The sequence below is a fragment of the Salvia miltiorrhiza genome, unplaced genomic scaffold, assembly GCF_028751815.1.
Source record: "Salvia miltiorrhiza cultivar Shanhuang (shh) unplaced genomic scaffold, IMPLAD_Smil_shh original_scaffold_419_1, whole genome shotgun sequence".
Classification (NCBI taxonomy): domain Eukaryota; kingdom Viridiplantae; phylum Streptophyta; class Magnoliopsida; order Lamiales; family Lamiaceae; genus Salvia; species Salvia miltiorrhiza.
This window is the reverse complement of record NW_026651545.1, coordinates 51-27,914: the sequence shown is the minus strand read 5'-3', so window position 1 is coordinate 27,914 and position 27,864 is coordinate 51. Positions and strand designations below refer to the sequence as shown.

Here is a 27,864-nt window from a genome sequence, read left to right as displayed (position 1 = left end):
CCAAACATTTTCATCAAAGTAACCACTAACAATCTAAGTTCTACCCATCATTGGTTAATTCAAAGAAATGCTACAAGGCACAAAGAGGGTAAACTAGGATCATATGAGAATTTGGACACAATTTAAGTCAAGTGGCTAACAAGGATGGCCTTAAATCACTTCAATATTAACAACACATCTACTTTTATTTTCAAGAGAGGACTCATGGCAAGTTCTAGAGACCAACATACATGCTCAATTGATTTACACTCAAGAACAAAATGAGATTGTGATAATATGACAATCAATGGCTCAAATCTTACAAGCTCATTATCAAGTTCTTGGAGGCAAAACATTTAACTCACTTGTCACAAGTTCAAACTTTTCATGCATAATCCACAAGTGATACACACAATTTTTCCAAGAAACAATTCATATCATAAGCCCAATGACATTCAATCAACATCACAAAGTTTGATACAATTATCCCAAGCAAAACAAAAACAAAAATATCAACCCAACTAACTCTCAAGCTTTCATTTATTCAACAATAACAAAAACAAGACAACAATACTAAAACAAACAAAAACAAGTAAAGCTTAAGATAGATGAGACAACTAATCCATCTCTCCCCTCCCCCCAAACTTATTTCACACAAAGTGAAAATGAGTTTGGAAGAAAAGAGAAGGAGAAATTGTCTCGGACTCACAAAAAAAACTAACATATAAAAAAAAAATAAACCATACAAAAATTAAAGGGTACCTTGTTGGGGTGCCTCCCAACTAGCGCTTAGTTTAACGTCATGAGCTAGACGTCTTCACGATGGTGTCATGGCTCGGGGATGGTGCCAACGAACACTTCAACTTTTGGTTTCAAGGGCAAATACACCTTGATTCTTTCCTTCTCAACCACAAAGGTTCTTCCATCCTTCTTTCTCAATTCAATTGCTCCATTATTGAAAACCTTGTTGATTTTGAAAGGACCCGACCATTTTGATCTTGGCTTTTCCGGAGGTAGTGATTGACGGAAGGTGAGGAGAAGGACTTCATCATCAAGTGCAAACTCCCGTTTGTGCATCATCTCGTCATTAGCACTTGTTGTCCTCTCCTTGTAGAGGCTTAACTTCTCAAATGTGTGATACTCATCTAACTCATTGAGTTGGAGTACACGGTCTTGCCCCATTGGATGTATCTCATTCTCACCAAAGAATGCATACTTCAAGTGTGTGGGGAGAAGCTTCAACTCCAAGCTTGGAGATTTCTCCTCTCCCTTTTCTTTCTTCAATTTTTCTTTCATGTTGATGCAAGGTTCAATCACTTGCATCAATTTGCATTCCTCCACTCTCATTCTTTCTTCCCCATCTTTGTGCTTGGGAGCTTTGTGGATTGAGAAGGTAACACTCTCATCATTCACTCTCAATGTGAGCTTGCCCTTTGCAACATCAATTAGGGCCCTCCCCGTCGCCAAGAATGGACGTCCAAGGATCAAAGGTACATCCTTGTCCTCAACCATATCCAACACCACAAAATCCACCGGAAAAATGAATTTGTCAACCCTCACCAAGACATCCTCCACTATCCCTTTTGGATATGAAACGGAACGGTCCGCCATTTGCAAAGCAATCGTGGTTGGCTTAATGGTTCCTATTTCAAGCTTGTTGAAGATGGAGAGAGGCATCAAATTTATGCTTGCTCCCAAATCACACAAGGCCTTTCCAAAACGACCATTTCCAACATCACATGGGATAGTAAAGCTCCCGGGATCCTTGATCTTGATGGGTAGCTTCTTTTGAAGAATGGCACAACATTCTTCGGTGAGGTTGACCGTCTCAAATTCTTCTAATTTCTTCTTCTTGGATAGAACTTCCTTGAGAAATTTTGCATACTTGGGCATTTGTTGCAAAGCTTCAACAAGGGGGATGTTGATGTGTACCTTCCGAAAGATCTCAAGGAATTTAGAGAACTCACTCTCCACATTTTTCTTTTGAAGTCTTTGAGGGAATGGAATTGGTGGGCAATAAGGTGGTGGTGCCTTGTACACATCTTTCTCCTTCTCCTTATCGCCTTGCATTTTTGAGGAAATGTTCTCATCATTGTTCTTGACTTTCGGAGGTATCTTGGACTCTTCAAGTATCTTCCCACTTCTTATAGTGATAGCCTTGCAATGTTCTTTTGGATTCACAACGGTGTTACTCGGAAATTGCCCCTTTTGATGTTGGTTGCTTAAGGATTCAGCAATTTGTCCCACTTTCATCTCAAGCATTTTCAATTGGGTTGCTTGAGCCTCTAACCTTTCGTCGGTTCTTGTCATGTGGGCTTGAGTGGCCGTCATGAATTTCATTAAGATCTCTTCAAGGTTGAGCTTCTTCTCTTCCTTGATCATGCCATCACTCACCGCAAATCCGGGCGGTGGTTGCAAGAAGTTATTGGGATTACCATAGGCAAGATTTGGGTGGCGATTTGTTTGAAATCCTTGATTGTATTGCCCTTGCCCTTGGCCTTGATAACCACCTTGATGTGAAGGCCGGAAATTCCCTTGGCCTCGGTTGTTGTTGTTGTTGATGTAGTTCACATCCTCGAAGCTAGTTTGTTCTTCAACCACGGGCTCTACCCTTGATATTGACATAGCATCAATCTTGTTATTCATGGCGGTCAATTGAGCTGTCAAAAGAGCTATCGGATCCGAGCTTGTTGTAGCCGCCACCTTCTTCAAAATAGTCCTCTCCCCCGGAAATTGGTAGCTATTGGCGGCCAAGTTCTCTATGATGTGGGTGGCCTCCTCGTGGCTCTTCTCCAACAATGCTCCATTGGCCGATGCATTCATGTCTCTTTGCATCTCACCACTACACCCGGTATAGAATGAGCAAATAATGGTGTTTTGATCCAAACCATGGTTGGGACACTTCCTTATCATCTCTTTGAATCTCTCCCAAGCTTCATAGAAGGTCTCTCCATCGAATTGATGAAATTGGACAATGTCCTTCTTCATCTTCATTGTCTTACTTGGAGGGAAGAACTTGATAAGGAACCTTTGAGCCATTTTTTCCCATGTAGTGATGGAACCAATCTCTAAAGATTGATACCATGTCTTGGCCATGCCCCTTAATGAGAAGGGAAAGAGTCGGAGTCGAATGGCATCCTCCGGAACTCCATTTATCTTGATAGTATCGCATATCTCCAAGAAATTGCCGAGATGTCCATTCGGGTCATCTTGAGAAAGACCGGCGAATTGATTTTGTTGCACCATGTTGATGAGGGCCGGCTTGAGCTCAAAATTATTGGCATTGATTCTCGGGGCATGCACTCCCACTTGTTGGACCACGGGTTGGAACATATTGCTAATAGGTGGTGGTGGTGGTGCATTCCTTTGAGCCTCTTGCTCATTGATTTGCCCTTGCATGTCCTCCAATTGCCTTTGGAGTTGACGGATTAAATCGAAATTTTCCGCCATAGCTTCCTCCAACTCTCTATCTCTTCTTGTTCTTGCTTTGTTGTGTCGGCAAAAAGCTTCAACCTCAAGGTCTATAGGTATAAGAGGTGCACCTTTAGACCTTGTATTCATACACTACCTATCAACCAACAAGAACAAAGAGTCAAATCACAATCTTAAAATAGAAAACAAAAATTAAAGCAAGTAAAATGTCTAAAGTAGTTAAGCACAATGAAGCAAAATATCACAAGCAAAGAAACTAAACTAATCCCCGGCAACGGCGCCAAAAACTTGTTCGCTATTATTTTCGCTACGCCGCAAGTGCACGGTGTAGTTGCAATATAGGGAAGCAAGGTCGTATTCCACAAGGATTAGTAGTCAAATTCTAGTGATTACCTTAAGTCATTATGCTAGAGCTATTTAAACTAAACAAGGAGGTGAATGATTTGATTAACTAACAAATTCAAAGACAAAATAAGAACAATCAAACAAAGTGGATTAATTAAGTGATGAAGGTGGTTTAGGGATTAGGCATCGATGGATTAGCAATGGACTTCAAATTAGCTCAATATTAGTCTTGATATTCCTATTTATCTAGAGTGATCTCCCCACTAGTTCTAGCCCCCTCCCGGACGACTAAAACGGTAGATTACGGGTCATAGTTGCCGTCCCCGGTCAACTTCTAACCTATAACTCCCAAGAGCACAAATGATCGGTATACTCTCACCCAACTCTCAACCTCCCGGTTTATTGAGTCAATATGTTTCAAGCTCCTAATCTATTGTGATTATCCTCTCCCGATTCAAATCACAAATTAGAAATGCAGAGAAAGTGGCCAACAATCCATACAAGAATTAAAGCTAGGGCTTGAAAAGATAATAACAAGGAAATAATCAAGACATATATTAAGCATAATAATCAATCTCTTACATAATCTACTAGCCTAACCCCCAAACCAATGGGGGATTTTAGCCTACCATGTTCACAAACAACATACTTAAATCAAAGAAATACATATATGAAAGAGAGAGTAATGAGTGACAAATCCTATTAATGGCCTTTCTTGAATCTTCTCTCTTCTTCAATGCTTCTTCAAAAGGTAGGTGTGAGCATTAATGGAGGCTAGGGTTTGGTGTGGAGGAATTGGGGAAGATGGAAAAATGGGTGAGAAAGATGAAAGATATGAGAAAAGAGGGGAAAAATGGAGTTTTGGGGCAAAAATCGCGTCTGGGCCCACCAAAAGACGGATCTCCGCCTCTTCCCCGCGGCCGCGGCATGAACCGCGGCTGAGAACGCGGCTGGAAGCAGGGGAGGCCGCGGTCATGGGCCGCGGCCGCAGCTCGGACCGCGGGTGCCTGTCAAAAACGTTCTGGACTGCTCTGGAGCAGAGGCCCGCGGTCGGGCCCGCGGCCGCGGCCCGGACCGCGGGTTACTGGGCAATTTTGGACAGAGGCCCGCGGTCGGGCCCGTGGCCGCGGCCCGGACCGCGGGCGCCTGGGCTTTATGCGCAGTCCGTTTGTTCGGCTCCGTTCTCCCTCGTCCGAACTCCGATTTGGTCGCCGTTTGCGCTCACGGATTCCTCTCGAGATGAGCTTTAACCTAATGTTTTCAAAACTCTCTAATTAATCTTTGATTTTCCCTGAAATCACTCCAAAAGCTACACCAAGCATCAAAACTCAACAGTTAGGACAAAATTGGGATACAAACACATATTAGTAATCAAAATATGAAGGGAAATGACAACAAATCATGTGGAATTGAGGTACGAAAACCATGTTTGTCAAGGCGGCATTCTGCAAATTACAAACACCCTTTTTAATACATTCTATAAAGGAATCTCTAAGGCAATTAATAAAGAACTGTTTGTCAAATTTAACTTATCATAACTCCAAAACTAAGATATTAACAGGAACCGTTGCATACACAAGTCACATTATTCAAAGTTACTACATTCTTAACTGACTTGTGAAGAATAAAACCCGTAGAGAAACATAAAACATACACGAGATCGTCGTAGAAAACCCATGCTAGGGTCATTTATATCTCATGGAAAATTGTCTCATCGAGGGCTTTTACATTGTCAACCCAAAATGTAAGTAAAGTCTATCCAGTACTCCCTATGATGTACCAGCTTACTAGTTAAGCAATCACAAAAGGGTTTTTTTATTCACGGAACGTCCTAGAGATCAACATTTCCGTACTAATGCTAGCTAGAAACAACATAAATAAAATCATAGTCATTGGAACGAATCATCGTTTCCGGAGTACATTCACAAGCTAAAAACTATCGAATCTGTGAATCCTGAGTTGCGGTACGACTGCTCCTCGGTGACGCCAGGGGGTCCTCTTCTGGATCCTCCTCGGGGTCCTCCTCCTCATCCTCCTCGGGGTCCTCCTCCTCATCCTCGCCCGGCTCCCAGCTGGGCAACGAAGTCTCTCCCTGGCCCTCGCCTGTCTCCTGCATGATCTGGGCTGAGCGGAAGATATCGTCCACAATCTCACGGATCGGATCGTCTCTGGTGCTGATCCTGGCCGTGGCACGAGGCTTGATCGGAGCTGGAGTTGGCACGGGCTCGGGACGAGTAATTCTCATCGTACCATACTGTGCTGTATCGTCATCCTCCTGCATAGGGTATTTGCCCCTATCTAGAAACTCTCTCATGTTGGCCATGACCCTGTCGACATCTGCCATGGCAGCCTCAAACCTTGCGTCTATCGTAGGTATCAGTGGTGGTGGAGTGGCAGTAGTTCGGATCACTGAGTCAGGAGGCGATGGGAAATCCCTACGAGCCCGTGGACGAGAAGGGCCTGTCTCGTCATCGTGCCTACCACGGCGCCCTAGAACTGAGGCACGTGGTGGAGAATCTCGTGGCAAGGCCATCGGAGACTCAGGGGCAGTAGCGGGTGTCTCCGCTGGCATAGGCGTCCCCACTTGTACGTAGTCTCCCGGAAGGATGTAGGGCCCTAGAGGGGCGCGGCCCCACAAAGTGAAACAGATCTGAAGCTCCGCAATAAAGCTAGGGAAGTCTCCCATGAGGTCGTGGTAATCTTCTCGGCGAAAGATGTAGTGGGCAGAAATCTGCCTAGCCCATCCCTGCCACTCGGAAGGTAACAGTAAGATCAACCTCTGGATACCGTCATACCCTGATACTCCATGTGCACTCGCCTCGACCCAGTGTCTGTGAAAACCTGCGAGGAACTGTCCGAGGTTATCCCCGTGACATGGAGCATAGGTACGGTAGGACTGCTCGACCTCCTCTGGACTAGCCCATGGGGGCAGTGGTCGTCGTCGGGTGAAAACAGTCCTCGCCATCTAACAAAGGAAGTTCTATCGTCAAAAGTAGCACACGACAAGTAACTTAAGGCGATAAGGTTCTAAATATCTAAAATCGGAAAACAAGTTTGGTTCAATAACCATAACGTGCAAAAACACCTCATCATCTAAATCTAGCATTTACTCAAGCCATACAGGTTCTTAATACTTAATCACAGATTACCAATTCGACTATCATATAGTTCTAGTGTCGTTGTTTACCGAACTTAGGGCTTGTTATGTGATGATGATATTTTCTTAAATCTAACAACGAGCACTAAAAGTTTCAACAAAATAAGTTCGAAAGGCCAAGTTAATTCGAGATCTTATCGTAGAAAAACACTCGAATATTTAAGCTATGCCCATGCCATCAACGTACTATTGGCGTTCGTTACGCTGCTCAATCTTCATGCTCGTGGTTTCATCATGCGACCCTTCGTGTGATTCTTCTTTCTCTATTTCGACCGTCATTGTCGATGTCATCGTAACATGAAGAAAAAGTTAAGGCATCTCCCTAAGTTCTCTTCTATGTTCCGTCGTGAGAGTGAGCATATATAACTTAACAGTTCTAAGTTCTTGTGATTCATACCATAGTCATACTTATTCATGCTTCATACATTTCAAGAAATTAACTTAATTAAAACTTGAAAGTACTTACCATAACCTCCGTTGAGCGTGACGAGATGTAGTGCCAAGCTTTTGTCAACTAGTTCAAAGTGTATTTACTTACTTAATCTAGACTCAACTTAGAAGGAATGAGTAGTACTCAGAGCAAAAGAAATGCTCTGATACCATTCTGTCACGACCGCACTTGCTAAGGATAGCAAATTCGGGAAAATCGCGACTAAGGGAGGGAATTTAGGAGCGGGATTTAGAAAGGGCATATTCGTTTTCTTGATGACTCGACTTGTATAAAGAAATCAATCGAAATATCTAGATATCAATGAAGGCCACAAGGGGACCGTACATAATATTATCCCAAAACGGGGTACTCAATGGTTTTAGTACATTATTAAATAATACATATTGTTTGACAAATGACATAATATCTTAACATAATCAGTGTTCGCAGCGGAATAACAATTTGAGCATATGTATGAAGACATATACTCTACTCTGAGGTAATCATCCTAGATCGACAAAAGCTCCGCTTGCACACTACATCCTCGATCACAGCTCAACCTGCACATTTAAAAATACATGCAGGGCTAAGTACAAAAGTACTTAGTGGACACTTGCCGAAATTTACATACATGCATAATATTTTATTGTCAAGCCTTTCAATAGTAGTAATATACGAGGGTTTTCCTTTAAAGACTCGTATTTACCAAACATAATATCATTTCTTTCATCAATAACCCGCGCAGGTATTTTATATCATTAATCACCATATCAGTAACTCGTGCCGAGAGGGAGGCCTCCCTCTACGGACACTATGATCGGCCAACCCGCTAGATGACTCACGATCACAAGGTGTACACTAATTCCGAAGGGATTTGCGGTCCCATCCAGAATCCGAATTCGATTAACATCAGATAGGCAATTAATAATAAAACATAAAGCATTTAGGCATTGACAATATCATTTAAATTCATAAGCATAAAGTCTTAACAATTCTAATATATAATTTTAGTTTATACGTAGAAAGCCTACCTGAATAGCAGACTCACGGTTTAGCTCTAACTCTGGTGCTTGACCTTTAATCCGAGAAAATAAAATAAGATTCTAATTCTCGAAAAATCTCAATAAATGAGGATGCGTGAAATGATTATGCATGACTCATATTCCTTTAATTAAATTATGAGATGCTAATCCTATTTAAGGAATTAAAGCTCGTCTTATGAGGTCGGATTATTAATCTTATCTCGTCAAAACCTTAAACTCAAAACATTATCACATAACTATCATTTAGGTTCGAAACTATTTAGTCGAACATCAACATGCGCATTAATCATAACTCGTTCTATTTATGTCATCAAGTCAAATATTCCGTCATTTAAAAACAAATCCTATAATATTACATAGATAAATTATATCATCATAGATCATGCTTTCTTATTTTTAAAATCATTTAATCATTTTCAAATAATCCATATTAATAAGTCATTTGAAAAGAATTAATTTAAATGAGAGTTTAACTCAAAAATTTCATTTTATAATCCATTTATAAATACTTGAAATAAAGAACTCCATTTAAATAATTAATTTAAAGGTCAATATATAATTAAATTAATCAAGCTCAATTTAAATTAATAATTAAGAGCTCAAATAATTTAAATAGATATAAGCCCAAATTAATTAGATAAATTAAGTCTATCATATTTTTCTTTGAATAAGGCCCAAACATATTGAGGCCCAAGATAATAAAATCATGAAGCCCAATAAGTGAGCCCATCATCACCCTTAAAATAATTAGTAAATTTTAATATTAATCACTAATTAAAATAATTAGGATTAATACAGAAGCCTAAAATAATAATTCTTATTGGGTTAAATAAATAAATTTCATTGGACTTAATCAATTAAATTGTAGGAGCCCAAGTAATATAAATTCGAGACCCATTATTAATAAATAATAGGAGTCCAAGTAATAATTAATGTGGACTGGAAAGAATTAATCTTAGTCCAATAGACACTTTAATCGGCCCAAATGACGAATTAACAGCTGGGTTGAACTAAACAAATCTGAAACAGGCCCAATAGAATTAAATAAATTCCAGCCCAAGAACATTAAATAAATTCGGCCCAGTTAGAAATAAAAAGATGGCCCAATGAATTAATCCCCGACCCAACAAATAAAATGAATTAGGCCCAATAAAAGAGTCCAAAAATTCTCCCCATAAGTCTTCACTCTCGGTTCTCTCACTACCGACAATTCTCCTCTCTCTCTCTAAATTATCGGTTCTCTCCCTTTCTTTTTTTTATTAAAGCAGACACTCTCTCTCTCTCTCAATTATCAATAAAGAACACTCTCTCTCTCTCTCTCAATTATCAAGAAAAGAACACTGTTCATCATCTCTCTCTCTCGCTCGATTCCGGCCATCTCCGCCACGGAATTCGCCTGAGGAGCAGCGGCGATAGGCCGCGCCACCCTCGGCTCTCCCTTCACTCACCGAAACCCGGCGCCCCTATAACGCCCCGAGCTCCACCATCTGCGACCGGTTCAGCGGGTATAGCGCCACCCCGAAGAGCGCCCGCAGCCGCCTGCACCGCCCCGGCCGCCATCTCCCTCCGGCGAACTGACAGCGGTAAGCCGCCGTGCCGTTTCAGAACCCAGACCCCAAACCACGACCGCTCTCTCTCAGCCCCCAAAGTCCAGATCGAAAATTCACCCCTCCCCTCTTCTCCTTCGGCCACCGCGACCAGCCACCAGGTGTCGCCACCCTCGACTCCCTCGCCTTTCTCTCTGGATCGACGGGCAGCCTAAGGTAAACCCTAATTTCTTCCTTTTCTATTTTCCCCCTTTTTCCATTTTCTAAATTAAAAATCTGAAATACTCATCTCTTTTTCCCTCTTTGGCAGATCGGAGACCACCTCGGCTCCGTCGCCGACCGTCGACCGCCGGCAGCCACCGCGGCTGCCGTCCCCTGACCTTGACTCACACACACAGTAGGTTCAAGCCACAATTCAGTTCACAAAATAGCATAGGATTTTGAGCAAAAATCAAATACTGTAAATGCTTATTGAAATCTGAAATTCTTTTCTTGAAACTGAACTAGTCTGTAAATTTCAGTTCATATGTGCATATGTAAACATGTTGTGAAATATCAGAACAGCCGTATGAATTGGTATGAATTGGTGGTTCCCTGAGAGTGATGATACCTTGAGTAGGTGGATAATAGTCTCTGCAGATATTGTATATCACAAAAATTAGGAATCAATTTGGGAAGAGAATGGAAAGATGCAGAAATTTCTTTGTTGCATTACCTTAAAATTGGCTGTGAAATTGGGCTGCAGTAGTTGAAAATGGTGGTGTGAGAATGGTGAAAGTGGCTGTGGTTTTAAAGAAAAATGGGGTGGTTTGGATGGATGAGGATTGTGGAATTTTTTTCAACTTACAGGTATGAACATTTTCAGCCAGTATGTATGACTGAAGAATTTCTTCAGCATGCGCTCAAAATTCTTCAGCATGCTTAGGATTCAGCATGCTTAGGATTATATATGTAATAAAATATCTAAGAGATTAATGTATTAATTATATGGTTTCAAACTCATTTAAATACATTAAGACATATAAGCCTAATTCTTATTGAAGCATAAAATCCATTTGAGCTTGCTTCTAACATAAATTAAATTACTCATGGGCTTAAGTAAACAATCGATAAAAGATTCATATTTAACACTTCAGTGTTAAATTCTCCACAATAAATTAATGGACTCAAAATATATTTTGAGTGCATCATCTATTGAAAATAAAAAAATAAATCATCACATATATAAATTATCAAATTCATATAAGTTCGTATTTTATTAATGGATGCTGAACTCTAATTACCATAATCAATCCTTAAATCAGTAATTAAAAGTATATAATCCTTAATAAAAAGTCGGGTCATTACACGACATGTGGTTTGTAACCTCTCTTGAGAAAGAATCCCATTACAACAAAAGCAGAGTATATATCTTTCAAGAGACAACAACAGTTGACAACAATATTCTCTACACTAAGCATTTCATCGAACACATAAAGGGCAAAATAATACTGCTCAATCTTTACACTAACACACATGAGTTTGCTGTAGAGGCGAACATAAGGCTCTGGCCGCATACTCTTTATTTTTTGAAACTAGTAATTAATAGCACACAGACATAACCGGACTTCACACCATATTTTCATTTCTCATCAGAGCCCCAAAACCGAGAAAGTACATACATTTTTTAATATACAATTTGAAGAATTAATTAATAATCAATTGATTGCATGAGAATTTGAGAAAGCTTGCGTACATATTATTGTAATTTATAATTTAAAACCAATTAATATTCAATTAATTAAATGAAATTATTGAATTAATGTTCGTTAAAGTAAATAAAATACATAATTTGATAATTTTAAAAAACTGAAATACGGTTCAAATTTCAAGTAAAATAGCATTACATTTTCAAGGAAAATAATAATAATAAAATATTTTATGTATTATAACTTTAAATTAATATAACTTGCTTATTTTAAAATCTATTGTTTACATATTATATATCAAATTAAATAAGAAATGAAAAAAATAAAAGATTTAAATGAGACATCGTCCTGAGTGCTGCAATAACACAATTCTCCCTACAATATGAAAACCACGGAGACGAACTGCAAGAGCAGCATCGCTTTCCTTACCGAGAAGTTTCGTGGCGCTTCTCATCTGAGCCTGAGGCGATGGTGCCGCATATCTGAGCCAGCTTGACGTCCCTGTGCTCCCGGCTGAGTTTCCGTGGGACACCAATGTAGCCCTTACACAAAGGCTTCTTCGCAGTCTCAGATTCCCTGTAAAAAATTTAGACACACTGTAAAGGAAATTCACTTTAAATGTGTGTACAACGAAAGGATATTATATGATTTGCACAATTTGTCAAGATTTAAAAGTCAATTCGAGTCGTAGACATCTCCAAGAAAAATTCCAATGCCAAAAGCAAAATTACTAGCAGCGAATGTAAACATCTACAACACTTTTTTTGTAAACGTACAAAAGCATTTGCATTTACAATGCCAAAAGTAAAATTACCTTGTAAACGTACACAACCCTTGAATAATCCAAGCGTTAGAGACAAGAGAAAAGCTGAGAGTAGATTGCAGACCTCTCTCAATTTTGAGCACAAACTTTCTTAACAATCTCTTGCAATTTCTCATCTTTACCTTCTCTAATTCTTAGTTCATCACGCAAAGCATAAATGATCTCGGAATTAACCACGAATCCTCTCCTGCACATCTCCTCTAAGAAAGGAATCGCCTCATGCACCCTTTTGCTCTTCACCAGATTCCACACAATAATGTTGAACGTCACGCCATCAGGCGCGCAGCCGCTCCTGTCCATCTCCTCCATCAACCTCCTAGCCTCCCCTTCATGGTAGAGGGAGTCGAGCATCATGTTGTAGATTTGTACGTTCGGATTTAAACCCTTGGAAGGGAGATGGTTGAAGAGCCTTATAGCTTCATCAAGTCTTCGGCCTTTGCACAAGCCGTTGATCAGAGCACCGTACGTTACGATATCAGGATTCATGCCTTTCGCCTCCATCAACCTAAAAAATGTCAACGCCTCATTAATCCGACGGATCCTACACAAGCCGTCCAATAAGATGGTGTAGGTGTAGAGATTCGGATGTAGATTCTGAGCTTCCATATCTTGGAAAAGCTTCCACCCATCTGAAAAACTACTTAGGCATATTAGCCCATGCATCATCGTGGTGTATGACACGGTCGAGTGTTTGAGACCTACACGCGAGATTTCATCGAAGAAACGCCACCCTTCATCAAGGTTTCCCGCCTTGCAGTATCCCTTAATCAAGATACAATAGGTGAATATATTGTGCTTGATTCCCCTCTTTGGCATTGAATCGAAGAGCTGTCTAGCTCTAACCATCTCGCCAAGCGAGCAATATCCATCTATCAATATGCTGCATGTGACAACATTAGGCGAGATACCCTTCTCCACCATCTCGGACAGCAGAAGCAGAGCTTCATCAACCATCCCACGCTTCAACAACCCATCCAATAATGTACTATAAGTTTGCACATTATGCTTGAGACCTTTATCGCGAATTTCAAGAAAAATAAGCCATGCTTCAACCAAGCTTCCTTTCTTGGAATATCCATTTAGCAAGGTGCTATAGTTAATAATATTGGGTTTAAGGCCTCTCTCTACCATGGAATCAAGTAACTGTTTCGCTCTTTCGATTTCACCCTTCAGGCACAGCCCTTCAATAAGCGAAGAATAAGTGAAGACATTAGGACAAATATGTTGTTGCATCATAATTTCCAACATATTCTCAGCCTCTTCCATCTTTTCTTCCTTACAGTATGCATTAATAATGGAACTATAAGTGACAACGTCAGGTAAAATACCATTCCCAACCATTTTGGATAGAACCTTGAAGGCATTGTCCACCATTCCACTCTTGCAAAATCCATCAATTAGTGCATTGTAAGCGTATACATCGGGACTCCATCCACTACTTTCTAATCTATGAAGCCAATCATGGGCTTCAACGACCTGTCCAGCTTTGCATAGCCCATCAGTCACATGCAGAATCATAATACCATCTGGCTCGCAAAGTTTTAAATCCAAAATCTTTTCAAACAGTCTCACGGCTTCAACCTCCTTATTAACTAAGAATAACCCTTTTATGAGAGTGCTGAGAGTCACTACATTTGGTTCGTAACCTCTCTTGAGAAAGAATCCCATTATAGAAAAAGCTGAGTATATATCTTTCAAGAGACAACAACAGTTGACAGCAATATTCCTTGTGTAATTATTAACTGGGACACCCATCCTAAGCATTTCATCGAACACATAAAGGGCAAAACCATACTGCTCAATCTTTGCAGTAACACTCAAAAGATTGTTATACATGCGAACAGAAGGCTCTTGCCGCATACTCTTTATTTTTTGAAACAATTGAATAACATCGTCTACTTCTTTAACACAACTGAAATCGATTCTAGACCGCTTAGGTTGAAAAGCCTCGGAAGAGAAGAGAGAGAACAGAGGAGAGAGAATACCCGATTTCTGCGACCATCGATTGAGAAATCCTCTTCGATGAATGAGATCAATTGCAGAAACAACAGCTCTTCTGGCCATCATCCTTAATCGGCGGTCAGATTTAATGTGAAGAAAGGGAGATTAGATCTGAAGTAAGGTACAAAAGTGAGAAAGAAGAGTTTCACTTATAGAATATATAGTAAAAGATAAAAGATGTAAAATACTATAAAATATAAAAGAAAAAACTACTCGGTCAAAATTTTCTTTTTCTTCGGATATTTGTTTTTGAAAAGCTTTAATTTTGTAACTAATTAGTTAATAATGCCTGCCAAAGAAAAAGACAAAAGTACTCAGTAGTAAGTTCAATTTTTCATTTATTTCGGATAATAGTTTTTTTTTTTTTTTGAGACCCGGATATTAGTTTTGGAAAAGCTATAATTTTGTAACTAATTTGTTAATAATAAAACTCAATGATTAGTTAATTATATAAATTTGCAATAGTTAATTATATAAATTTGCAAAAGTAAATAAGATTTTTCAAAAATAAAATAAAATTTTGCACATAAAGCGAGAAATATATTAAGTAAATAAAACTTATTGTAACTTTGATCAAATTAAATGAGATTTTTTAGGGAAAACAAATGAATTTAATTAAAGTGATGTAATTGGAGGGGTGATTTGATTTTGTTTGTATGCCTACGTACTTTGACATTTTTTTCTATAGTTTTTGTGATTATTTCTGTTGCAAGTTAGGCATTTTTGTATTAGGTCAAAATGCACGAGAGCTTCCCAAGACTTTAAATTATGTAAAAAGTTAATTGATTTACACCAAATTAAGACTTGTAATTCGTATATTAGTTGATTAGGCTAAGGTTTGATCAAGCTCAAATACTTAAGATAACGGAGTACATGCCAAAAGATGATGCTATTCGAACTAAATTGATGCCAAATCTAGATTTTTTTTAATTGTGGGGCACAAAATAATTATAAATATAAAATACGTTAAAAAAATTATTTCAGTTAATTTGTCCACGAAACTCATCCAAAAACACCTAGCGGATGGACTCGAATTTATACGAGGTCGTCCTAGGGCAGTAAGGTGACTCAAATCGTCTCACACGGAAGGCTTAACAGGGCTTTAACTGTGCTACTCACAAGAAAACTGTAAATCCTAAACACTCTAATCAATATTTTGGGTCTGGCGTAACTCTCTCTCACTATCTAGGCAACAATTGAAGAACATGAAACAACTAACTTAAAGGAATCAACTAGAGATTATGCATAAGACAAATGGACATCATCATTATATTCATTAAGCTAATGGAAATAATCTATCATAAGACACCATGAACGTTGTAACACTAATCGTCTACTAAAATCGCCAACCTCAATCAACTATCACATGTAACAAACTCCAACATCTCATACAATAATAATATAGTATTCACTAAGCATCAAACACGATTGAAATCACAAACACTGCAAACACTAAATGAAGGAAAGCTAGGCAATTCAAAGGATGAGAAATCCTAAGACTAATCAACAATGATCATTAACATAAGAACATAATTATACTATTAAAATACTCAATCCACCAATCATCCAACTAGAGCAAAAGGAAATCACCATAGATCAATATGGAAAGGGAGAAACCGTCTTACAATAATCCAAGCTAAACTCCAATCTAAGCAATAATAATCCAAGCTAAAATTCAATCCCAAGCAATCCAAGATGTTTAGAACATGTTTTAATCTCTCAAAACTAGGGTAGAAAGGTGGAAAATCGGCTAGGAGGCTATGGGAAGCGGGAGTGTGCTCCAAAACCCTAAAATTCGGCTTTTAAATGGAAAAACGTAACTGCCGAAAACGCACAAGGACGGCGGCCGCCGTGGGACGGCGGCGCCCTTCGTTGGCCTTCCACAAACGCACACGGCGCGCGCCGTGGGGCAGCGGCCGCCGTGAGACGGCGCCGCCGTGGGTCCCTTTCGCTGAATGGGCCAAAAAGTCCCAAAACGATGCCAAATAGTTCGATTACTCCCGATTCCTGCACACAACAATAACACCACCAAATAACATCGAGCAAGTGAAGAATAGTGCAAAAAGACACGAAACATGCTCGAATGCACAACAAAAAGACTCACAAATGCTACCCAAAAACGAGGTAAACAACCCCCCACACTTAATTCCTTGCTTGTCCTCAAATGTAAATAGAATTGTAAAATAAGTGTATAATTTGTAGGGATAATGTTAATACAAAAAAGTTGAATAAATGTACATTATAGTTAAAAATTAGAATAAAAATACAATTTATAGATAAACAAGATATAATAATTCAAAAAAGTGAAGTGAAGTTTGTTTGCAAAACAAATAGAAATGGGTAAGTGGAACTAATGTATTGCGAATTGAGAGTTTAAAAAGTTACTTATTATATATTTTATTTAAATATATATATATATATATATAAATATATATATATATATATATATATATATATAAATCTGTATATAATTACTTAAAAAAATTACGGGGGCATGCGTGCCCCCACACTAGAACACATAGATCCGTCTCAATATTAATTAATAAGTAATGAATTATTCTTAAATTATAATCTGAGTTTTGAGTTTTTACCACATGGTGATTTTATTTATAATTCAAATTAGCTCAAAATTTAAAATATTACATATATAATATGTATTTATATTTGTTGTTTACTTAATAGTTCAAGTAAAAAATTTCGTCTTACTATTTATATTTATAATATTAAATTTTTGGATCGACTACAAAGTAATAACATATATAAGTTCTTACTATATTTATAATATTTGTAAATTTAGGCTAAAAACGCCGATTGAAATTAATGTGTAGAGATTATATTTATGATATTGAACATTTTTATTGGGTCTACTAAGCAAATAACGGATATAAATACAAATAATATTTGTAATATTTGTAAATCACGTTAAAGTTCATATTATAATTTAATAATAACCTAGTAAGAATAAAAAGATCCATCCGATTCAATTGGATGACAATTCAATTAATTCAAACATTCTACTTTTACATATTCCACTTGACTTCGTATTAATTGAAAATTATGTTACTACAGCGATCAAAAGGACTTAAGAGAACTGAAAAACATACAACTATGAAACTCCTATTTAGTAGTATACAATTAATTTTTTCTTAACAAGGAAAAATCCAAATTCACGATGAGGAGGTCTCTTATACGATTGTCCACACCGTGCAGACGATCATACAGAAGAATTTGTCGTATTCGCAATAGTCAAAACCAGTTTAAGTGGACGTGTAGAGGGGAGCAGAAGAAGTAACATAATATGCAAGAGATAAGATGGCATGAACCACGCAGAGAATGCCTCCTTTGGGTAGAAAGTTGTGGTATGTGAAGCCACATGATATTCCTTTCTTTTCATTTGATCTTGTCCCAATCACCAACATTGTCACACCAACCACATAGAAGATCCTAGAGGGAGAGAGAAGGCCAACTTAGTTCTTTAATGATTTGAACATACATGATCCTATCTATTTAGAATATTTTTCCTACTTAAGATTTATTCAAAATTATGCGAAGGGTGCAACTCAAAAATCAAGATACAAGGTTCAGAACGGACGAGGGGTGCAAAAGAAACAAAAAAAAAAAAAAACGAATCGATTAGAATATTTTCTTAAAGATTTATTTGAAAAAGCACAAAGGGTGCGACTAAAAAGTCAAGACAGAAGATTCAGAACGAACGAGGGATGCAAAAGAAATAAAAAAAAAAAACGAATCGGAATTCGAATAATTTATTTCTTAAAGATTTTTTCAAAATGCATGAAGGGTGCAACTCAAAAATCGAGATACAATGCAAAGGAAAAAAAAAGGAATTGAGAGATGATGACTTATTTGAAATATTTTCTTTCTTAAAGATTTATTCAAAAATTGCACGAAGGGTGTGCGACTCAAAAATCAAGATACAAGGTTCAAAACAGACGAGGGGTGCCAAAAAAAAAAAAAGGGAATCCGCTTATTTCAAATATTTATTTCTTAAAGATTTATTCAAAAATGCACGAAAGATGCGACTCAAAAGTCAAGCTACAAGGTTCAAAACGGACGACGAAAGGTGCATCAAAAAATTGGAATTGAAAGATGTTTTTTTAATACCATATCAAAAGAAAGAACGCCTTGGAGAACTTCTTGCTCGGCGGTGAAGGTTTCTGCGACTCATCTCGCCCGGTGGCGCCCAACAACCCTAGCAAATTCACAAGAATATGACCCGCGCTAAGAAGCACGACCGCAGCCACGCCTAACACGAACGCATCGTGGCTTCGCCCTTTACACTCGAATATCCACATCCTCATATGCTTGACCTGATGAGTGAAATATGAAATATGACACCAAAGATTGGAAAATAAATATATATAAATAAAATAAAACAAAACTCAACTAGACATGTATAAAAAAAATATGTAATATGGAATTTTTCTTTAAAAAAATTACATGGTTTTGAGCTTCCTTGGCCTTCATTGCAAGAACCATCGCAATGACATCCAATACCACGATCAAAAAACATGCAGAAATACCCAAGATTTTTGTCTTCATTTTCTTGGACAAAACTTTGTTTGCAATTGTAGAGAGATTTTTGCTCTTTTATGACAAGAAATGTGAGATTTCATATGAATTTGTAGAAGCAGAAAGTATATATATAATCTAGAATTGGGATTTGAATATTCTTATATGTATTTACTTTTATGCCTACTTTTACCTTATTTTTAATTGTTTTCTTTTTTTTTGAAAAGCAGGGTATAAACATCACATCTAGGCTCACAAAGTTTTAAATCCAAAATCTTTTCGAGCAGTTTCACGGCTTCAGCCTCCTAATTAACTAAGAATATCCCTTTTATGAGAGTGCTAAAAGTCACGACATCTGGTTTGTAACCTCTCTTGAGAAAGAATCCCATTACAACAAAAGCAGAGTATATATCTTTCAAGAGACAACAACAGTTGACAACAATATTCTCTACACTAAGCATTTCATCGAACACATAAAGGGCAAAATAATACTGCTCAATCTTTACACTAACACACATGAGTTTGCTGTAGAGGCGAACATAAGGCTCTGGCCGCATACTCTTTATTTTTTGAAACTAGTAATTAATAGCACACAGACATAACCGGACTTCACACCATATTTTCATTTCTCATCAGAGCCCCAAAACCGAGAAAGTACATGTACGTACATTTTTTAATATACAATTTGAAGAATTAATTAATAATCAATTGATTGCATGAAAATTTGAGAAAGCTTGCGTACATATTATTGTAATTTATAATTTAAAACCAATTAATATTCAATTAATTAAATGAAATTATTGAATTAATGTTCGTTAAAGTAAATAAAATACATAATTTGATAATTTTAAAAAACTGAAATACGGTTCAAATTTCAAGTAAAATAGCATTACATTTTCAAGGAAAATAATAATAATAAAATATTTTATGTATTATAACTTTAAATTAATATAACTTGCTTATTTTAAAATCTATTGTTTACATATTATATATCAAATTAAATAAGAAATGAAAAAAATAAAAGATTTAAATGAGACATCGTCCTGAGTGCTGCAATAACACAATTCTCCCTACAATATGAAAACCACGGAGACGAACTGCAAGAGCAGCATCGCTTTCCTTACCGAGAAGTTTCGTGGCGCTTCTCATCTGAGCCTGAGGCGATGGTGCCGCATATCTGAGCCAGCTTGACGTCCCTGTGCTCCCGGCTGAGTTTCCGTGGGACACCAATGTAGCCCTTACACAAAGGCTTCTTCGCAGTCTCAGCTTCCCTGTAAAAAATTTAGACACACTGTAAAGGAAATTCACTTTAAATGTGTGTACAACGAAAGGATATTATATGATTTGCACAATTTGTCAAGATTTAAAAGTCAATTCGAGTCGTAGACATCTCCAAGAAAAATTCCAATGCCAAAAGCAAAATTACTAGCAGCGAATGTAAACATCTACAACACTTTTTTTGTAAACGTACAAAAGCATTTGAATTTACAACGCCAAAAGTAAAATTACCTTGTAAACGTACACAACCCTTGAATAATCCAAGCGTTAGAGACAAGAGAAAAGCTGAGAGTAGATTGCAGACCTCTCTCAATTTTGAGCACAAACTTTCTTAACAATCTCTTGCAATTTCTCATCTTTACCTTCTCTAATTCTTAGTTCATCACGCAAAGCATAAATGATCTCGGAATTAACCACGAATCCTCTCCTGCACATCTCCTCTAAGAAAGGAATCGCCTCATGCACCCTTTTGCTCTTCACCAGATTCCACACAATAATGTTGAACGTCACGCCATCAGGCGCGCAGCCGCTCCTGTCCATCTCCTCCATCAACCTCCTAGCCTCCCCTTCGCGCCCTTCATGGTAGAGGGAGTCGAGCATCATGTTGTAGATTTGTACGTTCGGATTTAAACCCTTGGAAGGGAGATGGTTGAAGAGCCTTATAGCTTCATCAAGTCTTCGGCCTTTGCACAAGCCGTTGATCAGAGCACCGTACGTTACGATATCAGGATTCATGCCTTTCGCCTCCATCAACCTAAAAAATGTCAACGCCTCATTAATCCGACGGATCCTACACAAGCCGTCCAATAAGATGGTGTAGGTGTAGAGATTCGGATGTAGATTCTGAGCTTCCATATCTTGGAAAAGCTTCCACCCATCTGAAAAACTACTTAGGCATATTAGCCCATGCATCATCGTGGTGTATGACACGGTCGAGTGTTTGAGACCTACACGCGAGATTTCATCGAAGAAACGCCACCCTTCATCAAGGTTTCCCGCCTTGCAGTATCCCTTAATCAAGATACAATAGGTGAATATATTGTGCTTGATTCCCCTCTTTGGCATTGAATCGAAGAGCTGTCTAGCTCTAACCATCTCGCCAAGCGAGCAATATCCATCTATCAATATGCTGCATGTGACAACATTAGGCGAGATACCCTTCTCCACCATCTCGGACAGCAGAAGCAGAGCTTCATCAACCATCCCACGCTTCAACAACCCATCCAATAATGTACTATAAGTTTGCACATTATGCTTGAGACCTTTATCGCGAATTTCAAGAAAAATAAGCCATGCTTCAACCAAGCTTCCTTTCTTGGAATATCCATTTAGCAAGGTGCTATAGTTAATAATATTGGGTTTAAGGCCTCTCTCTACCATGGAATCAAGTAACTGTTTCGCTCTTTCGATTTCACCCTTCAGGCACAGCCCTTTAATAAGCGAAGAATAAGTGAAGACATTAGGACAAATATGTTGTTGCATCATAATTTCCAACATATTCTCAGCCTCTTCCATCTTTTCTTCCTTACAGTATGCATTAATAATGGAACTATAAGTGACAACGTCAGGTAAAATACCATTCCCAACCATTTTGGATAGAACCTTGAAGGCATTGTCCACCATTCCACTCTTGCAAAATCCATCAATTAGTGCATTGTAAGCGTATACATCGGGACTCCATCCACTACTTTCTAATCTATGAAGCCAATCATGGGCTTCAACGACCTGTCCAGCTTTGCATAGCCCATCAGTCACATGCAGAATCATAATACCATCTGGCTCGCAAAGTTTTAAATCCAAAATCTTTTCGAACAGTTTCACGGCTTCAACCTCCTTATTAACTAAGAATAACCCTTTTATGAGAGTGCTGAGAGTCACTACATTTGGTTCGTAACCTCTCTTGAGAAAGAATCCCATTATAGAAAAAGCTGAGTATATATCTTTCAAGAGACAACAACAGTTGACAGCAATATTCCTTGTGTAATTATTAACTGGGACACCCATCCTAAGCATTTCATCGAACACATAAAGGGCAAAACCATACTGCTCAATCTTTGCAGTAACACTCAAAAGATTGTTATACATGCGAACAGAAGGCTCTTGCCGCATACTCTTTATTTTTTGAAACAATTGAATAACATCGTCTACTTCTTTAACACAACTGAAATCGATTCTAGACCGCTTAGGTTGAAAAGCCTCGGAAGAGAAGAGAGAGAACAGAGGAGAGAGAATACCCGATTGATGCTGCGACCATGGATTGAGAAATCCTCTTCGATGAATGAGATCAATTGCAGAAACAACAGCTCTTCTGGCCATCATCCTTAATCGGCGGTGAGATTTAATGTGAAGAAAGAGAGATTAGATCTGAAGTAAGGTACAAAAGTGAGAAAGAAGAGTTTCATTTATAGAATATATAGTAAAAGATAAAAGATGTAAAATATAAAATATAAAAGAAAAAACTACTCGGTCAAACTTTTCTTTTTCTTCGGATGTTTGTTTTTGAAAAGCTTTAATTTTGTAACTAATTAGTTAATAATGCCTGCCAAAGAAAAAGACAAAAGTACTCAGTCAAATAGTAAGTTCAATTTTTCATTTATTTCGGATAATAGTTTTTTTTTTTTTGAGACCCGGATATTAGTTTTGGAAAAGCTATAATTTTGTAACTAATTTGTTAATAATAAAACTCAATGATTAGTTAATTATATAAATTTGCAATAGTTAATTATATAAATTTGCAAAAGTAAATAAGATTTTTCAAAAATAAAATAAAATTTTGCACATAAAGCGAGAAGTATATTAAGTAAATAAAACTTATTGTAACTTTGATCAAATTAAATGAGATTTTTTAGGGAAAACAAATGAATTTAATTAAAGTGATGTAATTGGAGGGGTGATTTGATTTTGTTTGTATGCCTACGTACTTTGACATTTTTTTTCTATAGTTTTTGTGATTATTTCTGTTGCAAGTTAGGCATTTTTGTATTGGGTCAAAATGCACGAGAGCTTCCCAAGACTTTAAATTATGTAAAAAGTTAATTGATTTACACCAAATTAAGACTTGTAATTCGTATATTAGTTGATTAGGCTAAGGTTTGATCAAGCTCAAATACTTAAGATAACGGAGTACATGCCAAAAGATGATGCTATTCGAACTAAATTGATGCCAAATCTAGATTTTTTTTAATTGTGGGGCACAAAATAATTATAAATATAAAATACGTTAAAAAAATTATTTCAGTTAATTTGTCCACGAAACTCATCCAAAAACACCTAGCAGATGGACTCGAATTTATACGAGGTCGTCCTAGGGCAGTAAGGTGACTCAAATCGTCTCACACGGAAGGCTTAACAGGGCTTTAACTGTGCTACTCACAAGAAAACTGTAAATCCTAAACACTCTAATCAATATTTTGGGTCTGGCGTAACTCTCTCTCACTATCTAGGCAACAATTGAAGAACATGAAACAACTAACTTAAAGGAATCAACTAGAGATTATGCATAAGACAAATGGACATCATCATTATATTCATTAAGCTAATGGAAATAATCTATCATAAGACACCATGAACGTTGTAACACTAATCGTCTACTAAAATCGCCAACCTCAATCAACTATCACATGTAACAAACTCCAACATCTCATACAATAATAATATAGTATTCACTAAGCATCAAACACGATTGAAATCACAAACACTGCAAACACTAAATGAAGGAAAGCTAGGCAATTCAAAGGATGAGAAATCCTAAGACTAATCAACAATGATCATTAACATAAGAACATAATTATACTATTAAAATACTCAATCCACCAATCATCCAACTAGAGCAAAAGGAAATCACCATAGATCAATATGGAAAGGGAGAAACCGTCTTACAATAATCCAAGCTAAACTCCAATCTAAGCAATAATAATCCAAGCTAAAATTCAATCCCAAGCAATCCAAGATGTTTAGAACATGTTTTAATCTCTCAAAACTAGGGTAGAAAGGTGGAAAATCGGCTAGGAGGCTATGGGAAGCGGGAGTGTGCTCCAAAACCCTAAAATTCGGCTTTTAAATGGAAAAACGTAACTGCCGAAAACGCACAAGGACGGCGGCCGCCGTATACCCCCTTCGTTGGCCTTCCACAAACGCACACGGCGCGCGCCGTGGGGCAGCGGCCGCCGTGAGACGGCGCCGCCGTGGGTCTCTTTCGCTGAATGGGCCAAAAAGTCCCAAAACGATGCCAAATAGTTCGATTACTCCCGATTCCTGCACACAACAATAACACCACCAAATAACATCGAGCAAGTGAAGAATAGAGCAAAAAGTCACGAAACATGCTCGAATGCACAACAAAAAGACTCACAAATGCTACCCAAAAACGAGGTAAACAACCCCCCACACTTAATTCCTTGCTTGTCCTCAAATGTAAATAGAATTGTAAAATAAGTGTATAATTTGTAGGGATAATGTTAATACAAAAAAGTTGAATAAATGTACATTATAGTTAAAAATTAGAATAAAAATACAATTTATAGATAAACAAGATATAATAATTCAAAAAGTGAAGTGAAGTTTGTTTGCAAAACAAATAGAAATGGGTAAGTGGAACTAATGTATTGCGAATTGAGAGTTTAAAAAGTTACTTATTATATATGTTATTTAAATATATATATATATATATATATATATATATATATAGGGTTAGGTTAAAATAAAAACCACCCTTAAGATAAGAATGTAGAACTAATCTACACCCTTAATCAATTACTATTAATGGCTACGATGAATTGTGTAAATACGTGATTAAATATTAAACAAATCATTAATTAAATGTAAAGGGTAAAAAATGATCAAATTAATGATAGTGGCGTGAATCTAGGCGCATTTAAAAGAGAATGTGTCTTCAACATTAAATTACATCCACTCCATTACCGACTGTTTCACTTCCCTTCTTCAAAACATACATGGCTTTCTTCACCAGGAAAAAATGAAATGAACAAAGTCTACTTCGAAAAATAAAAAATTGGAAAAGATTTATCTGATTTGATGTCCGATTTCCTCGTGTGTGCAAGTGAATAGTTCTTTGTGTTGGTATATTCTTGATAATTTATTTTTTTTGGATTTACAACAATACAAGACTTTTTCAAAGTGCATATATTAAAAGATAAAATGCAATTCAAAGTTCGCCGGGGGGAGGGGAATTAAAAGATTAGTGCAAATTAAAATATATAAGAGTGCATGTATTAAAAGATAAAATGCAGTTCAATTTTTTCAAAGATAGGAGTGCATATACTTGGGAAAAAAGTAGTTTCATGCGGATTAAAATCTATAGAAGTTCATGTACGAAAAATATAAAATGTGGTTCCATTTTTTTAATGATAAGAGTGCATGTACACGGAAAAAAAAAAAATTAAGTGCAAATTAAAATGTATAGTGCATATACAAAAAGATAAAATGCAATTCAATTGTCTTTCAAATATAAACGTGCATGTACGAAAAATAGTTTGGTGCAAGCTAAAATTTATAAAAGTGCATTTACGAATAAATAAAATGTGGTTTAATTTTTTTTTTTTTTTTTTGTATAATATAGAATGGGTGCTACTTACATCAAAAACCAAAAAAGAAAATAAAAGACAAAGAAATAAAAAAATTGCAAATTAGGATAATAAAATTAACTATAGTGCAAATTAAAATTTATAAAAGTGCATTTATAAAAGGATAAAATGCGATTCATTTTTATATATAAAAAAAAGGTGCTATTATGACATAATAATAATAATTACGTCTAAAAACCACCAAAGAAAATGAAAATAGAAGGTGAAGAAATTAAAAAATTGCAAGTTATATATGATGATGCAATCAATGAAGAATAATAAAAAATAAGCTTGTAATAATTGCATAATACATGGGTGAAATCTACGGCCAGTTACGATTAGATCATATATAGTAAGATTAATTAATTATATTTGATCCCCTTAATATTAGGAGCCAACCGTTTAAAGTAAAATACAATTACAAATTTAACCTTTTTTAAATTGCTGCGAAAATATTAGTCTTATAGTTAATTATTTAATCTTATCCGTTAATCTCAATAAATCAAGGGTCAAGATTGGTTCTAAGTTTGTATGTTAACAAAGGTTTTTATTTGAACTCTTCCCTATATAGGGATATATATATATATATATATATATATATATATATATATATATATATAGGGGAGGACTACAGTAAAAACACTTCTTAAAATATAAATATAAACGTTTTTTAATGTACGAATTTTATCCAACAGGGTTACGAATTCATCCAACATGGTTACGAATTGTGAAAAATAAATTTTTGCTACCTTTGGGATTCGAACCCAGGACCACGAATTCATCCAAAAGGGTTACGAATCAACCGTAGATCTTGATGATCTAAGGGCTGAAAATCATTTATATTTTATACACTTAAGAGTGTTTTTATTCTAGCCCTCCCCTATATATATATATATATATATATATATATATAGGGTAGTGCTATTCAATGGACTCCCCTTAGTATATAAAATAAGACTTAATCTCAACCGTAGATTTTATAGGATGGACGACTGGATCTTAATTTTTAAAAATGATTAAATGCATTTACCATTTCTTTTTATGCAGCATCGGACTACAGTAAAGGGGTAAATTTGACATAAGATTTCGCTGCAAATCTTCTCGGTTTGACCTTCCAAATTTTTTGCTCAATATTCTCCGTTTCTGATGCGTGATATATTAGTAAATTAAAGATTCACAATGATTACATCTAAGATTATGGGAGGGTGTGACTCAATTTGAGTAATAAATGAATCTCAACTAAAAAGTGACCGAATTTTTTAGTGTTTATCTCTTAAAATTTGAATTTTATATCATTCTATCTAATCAAAAACCTTTCTAGCTTATGAATTAAAAGTAAAAATTTCCCTCAACCAGTTCAAAGAAAATTCCAGACGGCCCAAGGAGTGAAGTGTTTCAGTTCATCCACCAAAAAATTCTTTTAATTTTGTCGGATTTCGTCAACGAGTCGACGGAGATGGCGAAAACTAATTCTAATACACCTGGTAAATTGACCGATTGCGTTCTCTACTCCTTTTTTAAAAAAAATTTGTGGGTTCCATAAACTTTATTCTATTTTTGGGGATATGTCCTACATGTTTCGTGAAATTAATAATCGTGTAAATGATGAAGAGTGGTAGGTTTTTGTGGTCCCTATTTTGGGTCTTTTTTTGTAGAATTGTATATAGTTTTGGGTGTTGGGTGCCTAAGATATTGTTGTTAATTGAACGATTTTTTGTGTTTTTTGTGTTGCATTTGGCTTGAGAACATGTGAACCTAATTTTTATGCATTATTTTTTTTTAATTTTTAGATGATTTTCAATGATGTATATTCTTATTTAGGTTTTTTTTTCCAATTATTAATGCATGTTAAAAAAAATTACATCTAGGTTCGTTCTAGGACCCCATTTTTTTTTGATTTTTTTTTAGCTGAATATGATTTTAGATGTTTGTGTATAGTGACTTGTTTTGGGGTAATAACTTTAATTTGTTGTTGGAAGGTTACGAGGGGGCAGTCTACGCACGTCGGAAAGGTTCGAAAGTCCTAGAA

The 27,864-nt window shown here is 36.7% G+C and overlaps 2 protein-coding genes and 1 non-coding gene across 7 annotated transcripts; 1 reads left to right on the top strand and 2 right to left on the bottom strand.

Annotated features, from left to right (window-relative positions):
• Nucleotides 1-2,863: 2,863 nt before the first annotated feature.
• On the top strand, nucleotides 2,864-2,970 carry LOC131004570 (small nucleolar RNA R71). Its single transcript, XR_009095061.1, has one exon. It is a non-coding gene; the product is annotated as a small nucleolar RNA R71 (small nucleolar RNA).
• An 8,344-nt stretch (nucleotides 2,971-11,314) lies between these two features.
• LOC131004569 (pentatricopeptide repeat-containing protein At1g62914, mitochondrial-like) lies at nucleotides 11,315-14,567 on the bottom strand. Its single transcript, XM_057931278.1, has 2 exons — nucleotides 12,436-14,567; nucleotides 11,315-12,197 (listed from the first exon to the last, which is right to left on the bottom strand). Exon 1 carries the CDS (start codon nucleotides 14,509-14,511, stop codon nucleotides 12,514-12,516), a length of 1,998 nt encoding a protein of 665 aa, XP_057787261.1. The 5' UTR covers nucleotides 14,512-14,567; the 3' UTR covers nucleotides 11,315-12,197; nucleotides 12,436-12,513.
• A 2,857-nt stretch (nucleotides 14,568-17,424) lies between these two features.
• LOC131004566 (pentatricopeptide repeat-containing protein At1g62914, mitochondrial-like) lies at nucleotides 17,425-22,664 on the bottom strand. Of its 5 annotated transcripts, XM_057931274.1 has the most exons (4): nucleotides 20,616-22,662; nucleotides 20,100-20,246; nucleotides 18,568-18,773; nucleotides 17,425-17,889 (listed from the first exon to the last, which is right to left on the bottom strand). In XM_057931274.1, exons 1-3 carry the CDS (start codon nucleotides 22,570-22,572, stop codon nucleotides 18,739-18,741), a joined length of 2,139 nt encoding a protein of 712 aa, XP_057787257.1. In that variant the 5' UTR covers nucleotides 22,573-22,662; the 3' UTR covers nucleotides 17,425-17,889; nucleotides 18,568-18,738. The 5 variants fall into 5 exon arrangements, with proteins under 5 accessions (XP_057787257.1, XP_057787256.1, XP_057787258.1 ...); XM_057931273.1 differs by lacking the exons at nucleotides 17,425-17,889; nucleotides 18,568-18,773 and having other exon boundaries at nucleotides 19,822-20,246; nucleotides 20,616-22,664; XM_057931275.1 differs by lacking the exons at nucleotides 17,425-17,889; nucleotides 18,568-18,773 and having other exon boundaries at nucleotides 20,107-20,246; nucleotides 20,485-22,661.
• Nucleotides 22,665-27,864: the final 5,200 nt, after the last annotated feature.

What these genes read in the sequence shown, in the direction of transcription:
- LOC131004569 (XM_057931278.1), bottom strand. Translation starts at nt 14,511, where the DNA reads ATGATGGCCAGAAGAGCTGTTGTTTCTGCAATTGATCTCATTCATCGA.
- LOC131004566 (XM_057931273.1), bottom strand. Translation starts at nt 22,572, where the DNA reads ATGATGGCCAGAAGAGCTGTTGTTTCTGCAATTGATCTCATTCATCGA. An exon ending in TGAACTAAGAATTAGAGAAG is followed by an intron (nt 20,247 to 20,615) that starts GTAAAGATGAGA and finishes AATTTTTTACAG; the next exon opens with GGAAGCTGAGACTGCGAAGA.